The 10,222-nt window shown below is 52.0% G+C and overlaps 1 protein-coding gene across 1 annotated transcript in view; it reads left to right on the top strand.

The window, feature by feature from the left end:
* enah (ENAH actin regulator) overlaps window positions 1–10,222 on the top strand; it is a 114,835-nt gene that overhangs the window by 58,380 nt on the left and 46,233 nt on the right. Inside the window, exon 3 of the mRNA XM_083689228.1 lies at window positions 2,769–2,946. Within this exon, the coding sequence (XP_083545354.1) occupies window positions 2,769–2,946 (178 nt within the window). The remainder of the gene's footprint in view (window positions 1–2,768; window positions 2,947–10,222) is intronic.

Raw genomic sequence — 10,222 nt, 5'->3', positions numbered from 1 at the left:
TTACTGTGTGTGTGTGGGAAAGCTAGCTCCTGTAGCCATGGTGCTGGGCTTGTGCTCCGTCAGCAGTCCCAGATGCCTCTGTCTTGTTTAGGAGCTGTCCCCTGTGGGCCGTAGCCATGGGAGTACAGGACACAGCAGAGGAGGACAGGTCATTAGCAGACTGCTCTTCTACTCCTCTCCTCTGCCCTCCTCTCCTCTCCTCTCCTCTCCTCTCCTCTCTGGCTGTGGTGGTGGTTGTTGTTGTTGTTGTTGTTGTTGTTGTTGTTGTTCATGTCAACACAATGAGAAAGTGCTTTACATATAGATGCTACCTTACTCAGCCATTCAAACACACACACACACACACACACACACACACACACTGACATGACCACACAGACACCAGCTCACGCGTATATACTGTACATACACACACACAAACGCACACACATGCACCTGTGCGCACACACACACAGACACACACACACACACACACACACACACACACACACACACACACACACACACACACAGAGCTGGCATACCGTGTGACTATGATTTTGTATGGCATTCATATTTATCATACTACATGTCTCTTTCGCTCTACAACCCCAGCCTGACCGGTATTAGAATCTGACCGTTACCCTGATGAATGTAGATGACAGAGTTGATTACGCCCGTGGCCGTCTGTGTATCCATGAATCCAATTACGGCGGTGGAATTGCTACACTGATAGCAATCCCGCTACACGCTGGCTATTGATTGGTCTATTGACTCTCTTATCCACGGTTGGAGGAGATGAATACAAAATACCGATTTTGTTTTTGAAGGCGCTTATTAATATTCAGCTGATAGGGCTGCTTGTGAGCGCCGGCTTAGAGGAGAGGACAGCCAATCAGAGGTGATAGACTAAATGTCTAGTGTGTTAAACACAAACCTTTTAGACGGAATTAAGGCGGGGGGGAGAAGTTAGTCTTAATCACTGATGTTGCCTCAGTTTTGCCGTCTTTTGCTAGGAGTTTGTTGAGGGTCAGCTGATCCTAGGTCTGTTTGGAGTTTGATCTGTTAGGAGTTTGTTGAGGGTCAGCTGATCCTAGATCTGTTTGGAGTTTGATCTGTTAGGAGTTTGTTGAAGATCAGCTGATCCTAGATCTGTTCCAGTTATACGTGTAGCTGGGTTGTCAGTAGAGGCTGGTCGGGGGTAGAAATCGAAGGACGGGCATGTTGTAATGCATGGAACGGAATGAGGAATGAATATCAATTGATACCATTCCTCATTCCGTTCCTTGCATTACAATGACCCCCCCCCCCATCCTCCGATTTCTACCTCCACCAGCCTCCACCCTTGGTGGCCTTGAGTGACATGTATGGACGGGGCCAGCTGTGTGTGTCCAGCGCCTGATTGGCCAGAGGAGAGCTGACCGTTGACCAAACCAAACACGTTAACTCCACCCTGTTGGCACGGCAACATGCGTGTCCCTCCCTGAGCCCGGCGACAACAAACACACCAGAGGGAAGATAACACGCGTCCGCTTCCCTGGTCAGAGGAAAAACAAAGCCAGTCATAAACACGTGTCTTGACTTTCATGGCCTGAAGAATGTTCACAATGAAACTGTAGATATTGGAAATAAACCGGGTGGCTGATGTGAGAGGCAGGTGTTTGTTTGATCCGTCTCACCCAGCCTGGTATTATCCCCAGCCGAGTAACTGCAGAAGCAGCCTGCGCCCCAAGCAGACCATGATTGCATGCAGGGATGAAAGCAGCTCATTCAGTTCACTCCCTCCCTCCCTCCCTCTGTGTGTGTGTGTGTGTGTTCATGCAGGGTCACAGGAGGCTGTTTCCCTGTGTGTGTGTGTGTGTGTGTGTGTGTGTGTGTGTGTGTGTGTTCATGCAGGGTCACAGGAGGCTGTTTCCCTCCTTGTGTGTGTGTGTTCATGCAGGGTCACAGGAGACTGTTTCCGTCCTTGTGTGTGTGTGTGTGTGTGTATGCGAGTGCATGTGCTGTGTGCTATTAGACTGAGTGCTGTTAGCCTGACAGTGAGGTGAATTTCTGTAGTGGTTCTGTCTGTAACAGTGAGGTGAATTTCTGTAGTGGTTCTGTTTGTAACAGCGAGGTGAATTTCTGTAGTGGTTGTGTTTGTGACTACCATTTACTACCTCGAATAACCTGGTGAGTCAACACAAAGCTGTGCTTCCCGGCCCGGAGCTTAACGTGCGTTGAGCAGCAGAAACAACCCTCTCGGGGCTGGACACAGCCTCTCTATCAGAGCTGGGTGGGGCGTTTGACTGTATTTATCCCTGCTCTGAGTACTTTCACTGCCACGGTGCCTTTAACGAGCCGCCTCTGGACTCCTAGATGTGTCCCTGGTGGTGTGCTGTCTGGATGGTACAGTGTGTCCTTGTTTGTTTAGTGGGGGGGAGTACTGTGCTACCAGTTATGACCAGCAGGGCTCGGCTCTTAACCTGACTCAGACCCAGTCAGCACTTTCCCCTCCGGGGAGAGGCCCGTAACACGTACTGTCAAAACGTTGTGTTGGTTTTGATGCATGACTCTGACCATCACTTTTCTCCTCTCTCTTTCTCCTCTCATCCCTCCTCTTTCTCTCTCTCTCTCTCTCTCTCTCTCTCTCTCTCTCTCTCTCTCCATCTCTCTCTCCCTCCAAATCTGTCTCTCTCTCTCTCTCTTTCTCTCTCTCTCCCCCCAATCTATCTCTCTCTCTCTATCTCCCCCCTATCTCTCTCCCCTTCCCTATCTCTCCCTATCTCCCCCCCCCCCCCCCCCCCCAGGTGGTGATAAACTGTGCCATTCCTAAGGGGCTGAAGTACAACCAGGCCACCCAGACCTTCCACCAGTGGCGTGACGCCCGGCAGGTGTACGGCCTGAACTTCGGCAGCAAGGAGGATGCCAACGTCTTCGCCAGTGCCATGATGCACGCCCTGGAGGTGCTCAACTCTCAGGACGCAGGTAAGAGAGACGCCATTCGGTGACGTTTATCTGACGCTGTTACGCAGAGCGGCTTACGTACAGTACATTGCAGTGAGCGGCGCGTACATTTTTCTGTATATATGGTCCCAGTGGGGAAACGAACCCACAACCTAATCGTTGTTAGCGCCGTGCTCTACCAACCCAGCCACAGAGGATACCACGATACACAGTACAGACGGATACACAGATACACAGACAGACAGATACACAGTACAGACAGATACACAGTACAGACCGAGACACGCGCACAAAACACACACAGACAGGCAGAGCGAGACACACGCAGAGACACACACACAGACATACCCTCCCTAAATACTAAGCTTAATAAATATTAGGCGGGAAAACCCAACTCTGACTGGCAGACGGAACGTTGTCTGAATTACTTGGTCTGCTAAAGTCTGCTTTACTCTCTGTGGTAATCGAGAGTGGAGAATCGTCCTTGCTGGTTGCTAACTGTTGCCTCACCCCTGCGGTGTGTGTGCGTGTGTGTGTGTGCGTGTGTGCGTGTGCGTGTGCGTGTGTGTGTGTGTGTTCAGTCGGCGTATCCTCTATCCTCAGCAGCATCAGAGATCTGCTGCTGTACGCGGGGGCATGTGTGTTTGTTACCGTTCCTCATTCCATCCCATGTGTTACAACGAGCCCCCGTCCTCCGATTTCTACCTCCACCAGCCTCCCCCTGAGGCAATGGCGTCGAGTCGACACACGCGAGTGTCACCGAGGCGTGCCGCTCACCTCCCGGCGCTGACGCTGTCATACATCCTCTGTGACTTGGCAAGCGACATTGTGTTTTTGGCGAGCGGCAATATATTGATTGACACACATACACTCCCCGGCCACTTTATTGGGTACACCTGGCTAGTACTGGGTTGGACCCCCTTCATTAGGTACACCTTGCTAGTACTGGGTTGGACCCCCTTTTGTAGCCCATCTGCTTCAAGGTTCGACGTGTTGTGCGTTCAGAGATGGTCTTCTGCAAACCTTGGTTGTAACGAGTGGTTATTTGAGTTACTGTTGCCTTTCTATCATCTCGAACCAGTCTGGCCATTCTCCTCTGACCTCTGGCATCAACTATATTTTCTCTTTTTCAGACCATTCTCTGTAAACCCTAGAGATGGTTGTGCGTGAAAATCCCAGTAGATCAGCAGTTTCTGAAATACTCAGACCAGCCTGTCTGGCACCAACAACCACGCCACGTTCACAGTCACTTCAATCACCTTTCTTCCCCATTCTGATGCTCGGTTTGAACTCCAGCAGGTCGTCTTGACCTTGTCTACGTGCCTAAATGCACTGAGTTGCTGCCATGTGATTGGCTGATTAGATATTTGCGCTACCGAGCAGTTGAATAGGTGTACCTAATAAAGTGGCCGGTGAGTGTGTATTAAAAAGCGTGAAACAGCTTGAAGGCTCGTAGGGGTGTATCTCCAGGCCTGGAGGCTGAGGTACAGTAGGGGTGTATGTAGGGGTGTATGTAGGGGTGTATGTAGGGGTGTATCTCCAGGCCGTGCTGGAGGCCAGGTACAGTAGGGGTGTATGTAGGGGTGTATGTAGGGGTGTATGTAGGGGTGTATCTCCAGGCCGTGCTGGAGGCCAGGTACAGTAGGGGTGTATGTAGGGGTGTATGTAGGGGTGTATCTCCAGGCTGTGCTGGAGGCTGAGGTACAGTAGGGGTGTATCTCCAGGCCGTGCTGGAGGCTGAGGTACAGTAGGGGTGTATGTAGGGGTGTATCTCCAGGCCGTGCTGGAGGCCAGGTACAGTAGGGGTGTATGTAGGGGTGTATCTCCAGGCCGTGCTGGAGGCCGGGGTACAGTAGGTGAGTCATAGTTGTTGTTTCTCCTTGCTTCTGCTCCACTGAACTGAATGATACTCTTGTGTGAGCAACATGAAGTGTTTCCCCTTGATAATGTGTTGTGATCCAGCGTGTGTGTGTGTGTGTGTGTGTGTGTGTGTGCTTATCAGAATGACTTCTTTGTCCTCTTGTGTGGAGTGAGGTCATACGTTTAGTGACGACCCTCTTTGGCCTACGCGTGGTTAAATTGCGTGTAATTAGCGCGAGTCTGTGTGTCTCCAGGGGTTGCGGTTAGAGTGTGTGTGTGTGTGTGTGTGTGTGTGTGTAATTAGCTGATTCTGTGTGTCTCCGGGGGTGGCAGTCAGAATGTGTGTGTGTGTGTGTGTGTGTGTGTGTGTGTGTGTGTACTGCAGGGGGGGTCTACAGAACAGCACTCACACTGTGACCAGTATTTCTGGCCAGCCCATTTGAGCGTTTTAGCCAAACTGTTTCCTTATTGCAAACAGATGATGCATTGTTTTCAGAGTCAGGCGGCCATTTTTCTTTCCAGATATGATTCATCAGAAAGTTGCTGGCGGTGGGATACACACTGTGTCAGTATTCTCTCCACACACACACACACACACACACACACACACAAACAGCACTCTGGGAGCCAAACCCTGTGAGTGATTGAGTAAACTCAGATGGAATTGTGTGTGTGTGTGTGTGTGTGTGTGTGTGTGTGTGTGTTGTGAATAGCTTTCCTGTAATGTTCACCACCACCCCTGAGTCACATGGCTAGAGAGGACAGAGGGTTCTGGTGGATTCTGGTTCTGAATGACAGGGGGGAGAATGAGAGAGGGAGACAGGGGGAGAATGAGAGGGGGAGACAGGGGGGAGAATAAGAGAGGGAGACGGGGGAGACAGGGGGGAGAATAAGAGGGGGAGACAGGGGGAGAATGAGAGGGGGAGACAGGGGGAGAATGAGAGAGGGAGACAGGGGGGAGAATGAGAGGGGGAGACAGGGGGGAGAATAAGAGAGGGAGACAGGGGGAGAATGAGAGAGGGAGACGGGGGAGAATGAGAGGGGGAGACAGGGGGAGAATGAGAGAGGGAGACAGGGGGGAGAATGAGAGAGGGAGACAGGGGGGAGAATAAGAGAGGGAGACGGGGAGAATGAGAGAGGGAGACAGGGGGGAGAATAAGAGAGGGAGACAGGGGGAGAATGAGAGAGGTAGACAGGGGGGAGAATAAGAGGGGGAGACGGGGAGAATGAGAGGGGGAGACGGGGAGGAGAATGAGAGAGGGAGACAGGGGGGAGAATAAGAGGGGGAGACGGGGAAAATAAGAGGGGGAGACAGGGAGGAGAATGACAGGGGGAGACAGGGCGGAGAATGTGACAGGGAGAGATGTAACATCTGCTTGTCTGTGATATTTAATTCCATGGGACACAAATAAGAATGTGTTTACTCCTGCAGAGCAGAGCAGAGCAGTTGAGCTAGCTAGCTCTCCTTCTGAAGGATCCAACTGTAGTTATATCTCAAGGCTGATCCGGCCCAGATTAAAGTCTCTGTCATAACAACCAGCACCTTCAACTTCCTCTCAGATCAAAACATCCTGTTTTTAGTGTTTTATCTTGGGCTGATTACCCGGACACGGATTAAGACTAATCCTACAGGAGACTAAAACACATCTTCAATGGAATTTTACCCTTGAAAGTGTGATTTACTCCAGGACTAATCTGTGTCTGGGAAACGGTCCCCTTGCGTCTGTGTTGCGGAGTCTGAAGGTCAGAAGTTAATCCTGCCTTATCTCTGTTCATACGCCTAGCTACTTATTACAATCACTCCTCTTCCTCTTCCTCTTCAACTATCGCAGTCCATGACAGTACTTTCCCCCAGGCCGTGTGTGTGTGTGTGTGTACACGCACCCCCTACTGAATTGTCCTTATCTCTCCCAGAGACGGGAGTCTCTCTGCACACTAACAGGCAGTGTATTAATGACCTGCTAGTGATGTGTCTCATTATGTTAATGAGGCCTGCCCTGCTGGTGTGGCTGGTGTGGCTGCTACCACACCATCAGCCCCTGCCCACTGGCCCGGGAGACCCCGAGCCTCGGGCTGAGTCCTAATGATCAGGAGAGGCTGCTTTGAAGGGTCGACTCACCTCACTCTGTGAGTGTGAGTGTGTGTGTGAGGGAGAGAGTGAAAGTATGTGAAAGAGGGAGGGAGGGAGAGAGAGAGAGAATATTAGATCCCTCTCTCCAGACTCTGCCTCCCCTGCTACAGTACTTGTCTACTTGGTGCAACTTTGTGGCTTGATGCTGTCTCAATAACAGCACATCCAAGGACAACTGCCTCCGGCTCTCCCTCCCTCCCTCCCTCCCTCCCTCCCTCTCTCCCCTCCTCTACTCCCTTGTTTCCCTCCTCCCTCCCCTGCCCGGCTGCTCTCCTCCATCTCTCTCTCTTTCTCTCTCTTCGTTAGTGGACCGACCGGTGGGTTTGTTAGGGGGTTGTTTTGATTCACCACTCCCCCAGTGGTGTGTCAGCATAATGTGTCCTTGTGTTTCGCTGAGCTGGGACTGGGACGGGCTGGGTGTCTGGGGCTGGAGCTAGGCCTGGGCTAGGGTGTCTGGGGCTGGAGCTAGGCCTGGGCTAGGGTGTCTGCGGGTGAGGCTGGAGCTAGTCCTGGGCTGGGCTAGGGTGTCTGTGGGTGGGGCTTGGACAGGTCTGGAGCTATGCAGGTGGGCTGTGAGTAGAGGCTGAGGGCTTGGAGGCTGGAGCTTGGGGCTGGTGTTTAGCCCCGGGGCTGGTGTTTAGCCCCGAGGCTGGGGTTTTAGCCCCTAGGCTGGGGTTTTAGTCCCGGGGCTGGTGTTTTAGCCCCTAGGCTGGGGTTTTAGCCCGGGGCTAGGGGTTTAGTCCCGGGGCTGGGGCTGTGCTGGCGCTCGGATGCGGTCCGACTGAGAGAGAGGAAGCAGTGCACTGTGGGACACTGTAATTGGCCGTCCCTTCACTCAGAGTTCCATTGTGTTCACTAAGCTGTTTACAGCAGCACAGACAGGACCGGACAGGACCGGATAGGGATAGAATGGGGCTGGGGGCTAGGACTGGGGGCTAGGGTTAGGGCTAAGGCAAGGGCTACGGGCAGAGGCTGGGGGCTCGAGCAGGGATATGAGGCTGGCTAGGGCTACACCGGGCCGGACAGGGCTTCTGGGGGCTGGGGGCTGGGGGCTGGTGGCTAGGGCTAGGGCTAGGACTGGACGGAGCTGGGGCTGGTGGCTAGGACTGGAGCTGGGGATATGGGCGAGGGCGGGAGGGCTTGATTGGGCGCAGAGGGCTGGATTATGCTGTTTTGCCTGGGGCTGGACACAGCTGGCTGGGCCTGGGAGCTGGTGCTGGACCAGGCTGGGTAGGGCTTATATGGGGCTGGAGCTGGACAGGCAGGCGAGGGAGAGGAAGTCCAGCTCAGGCTGATGCACTCCACTGAAGACGCTCCACGGAGAGGCTAAATTCTGCTAAGCTAGCTTTCACTAATCTGTCCCAAACTGGGTCCTGAACCGATTGCAGAAAGAAGTTAAGGGTCAGAGATGTGTGTTTTCTGTAGCTGTGGTCAGAGAAGTGTGTGTTTTGTAGCTGTGTGTTCTATAGTTGTGGTCAGAGAAGTGTGTTCTGTAGCTGTGTGTTCTGTAGCTGTGTTCTGTAGCTGTGGTCAGAGAAGTGTGTGTTCTGTAGCTGTGTGTTCTAGAGCTGTGTGTTCTGTAGTTGTGTGTTCTGTAGCTGTGTGTTCTAGAGCTGTGTGTTCTGTAGTTGTGTGTTCTGTAGTTGTGTGTTCTGTAGCTGTGTGTTCTAGAGCTGTGTGTTCTGTAGCTGTGTGTTCTGTAGTTGTGTGTTCTGTAGCTGTGTGTTCTGTAGCTGTGTGTTCTGTAGCTGTGGTCAGAGAGGTGCAGGGGAGGTGAGAGCACTTGGGGCAGGAATAAAGACACTCTGACCTTAGAATCATTTCCATAATAATAGTCTAATAATGTGACTTCCTCTCCCCATCTTTCATGTTTGTCGATTAGAGAGAGAGAGAGAGAGAGAGAGAGAATAGGAAGGAGGTCTCGTATGAGAACCTGTTCTGACCAGTCCACCTCCTTAATGTCACTGCAGACGGAGATGAAAAGGCCAGGTGGAATATTCTTGACAAGTTAAAACCGTGGCTGACGAATAGCATCCCATTATCGACTCTTCTCTCCCCCCTGTTGGTCACGTGTGGAACTGCACCCAGGAGCTGGGATCAAAGGGGGTTTAACCTCAGTGTTTTCCTATGGTATTCCTGTCCTGAGAGGCGATGATGCTTCCTATTCTAGTCTGTGTCCTCTTTAGACGTGACAAGCCTTCATGACACCCGGGATCATCATTGCTCACTCTCTCAGCAGGAGTTCATCACCTGACAACGGAGAAGTTAAGTCAGACGCTCTTTTTAGAAGGTGGCTTCTGCTGCTGCTGCTGCTGCTGCTGTTGTTGTTGTTGTTGTTGTTGTTATTTACAACTGGAGGCTATCTTGTCTACCATGACTAAATACAGGGTTGTTGTTGTTTGGCTGAGAAATGGGTTTTGTTTAGGCCTGTGGTTGTGTGTGTGTGTGTGTGTGTGTGTGTGTGTGTGCAGATCCATCTGCAGCAGCACATGCTGCACTAATGCAATGAATCCAGCGTCTCCATTGTTCCTCCGCTGTACTGTAACTCTGCTCTGTGTGTGTGTGTGTGTGTGTATATGTGTGTGTGTGTGTGTGTGTGTGTGTGTGTGTCTCTCTCTCTCTCTCTCTCTTTCTCTCCTTCTGAGTGTGTATGTGTCTGTATCCATGTGTGTGTAGGCTACATATCCTCCGTGTGTCTTACAGTACTTACAGAAAGCCCCCCCCTCCCTCCCCCCCCCTCCCCCCCTCCCTCCCCCCATCCATCCATGTCCCAGGAGTCTCTCTACAGTAGCTCGGCTAATTTTAGCACAGTGAAATGTGTGCCTTGGAATCACGTGGCAGTCTGGGGTCCTGCCTGTGTGTCGCTGTCACCTGAGCCGAGGAACGCCGCCGCCGTCGCCACCGCTAAGACACCGGCACAGCCGTTCACTTTTACCAAAATAAAAAACTGTTGCTGGCTTCCCTCGGTGAGGTGAGGTGAATCAGCCCCGGGTGAGGACGGGTAATTCTATCCCGTTAGTTCCATTTGTTACTGGCCAACAACACCAAGTGCAGCTTAGCGATTTGGAAGCTTCCAGGAGATGATGATGGTCTTCGTTTATGTTGTCAGTTGTCCAGGGGGAAATGGAGATTTGGATGTTTTGTTTTGATTTGACCTTGGCCCGCGAGACAGACAGACAGACACACACACACACACACACACACACACACAGTATTTGACCCAGGTCTGCAGAGAATGCACTGCGCCACTGGACAGACAGCTCAGTGGACACAGAGGTCATGGGTCAGGTGTCTGGAGGTAGGGGT

The sequence above is a fragment of the Argentina silus genome, assembly GCF_951799395.1.
Source record: "Argentina silus genome assembly, chromosome: 17".
NCBI classification, from domain to species: Eukaryota; Metazoa; Chordata; class Actinopteri; order Argentiniformes; family Argentinidae; genus Argentina; species Argentina silus.
The sequence above is the reverse complement of the archived record's forward strand: the minus strand, read 5'-3'. Positions and strand labels throughout refer to the sequence as shown.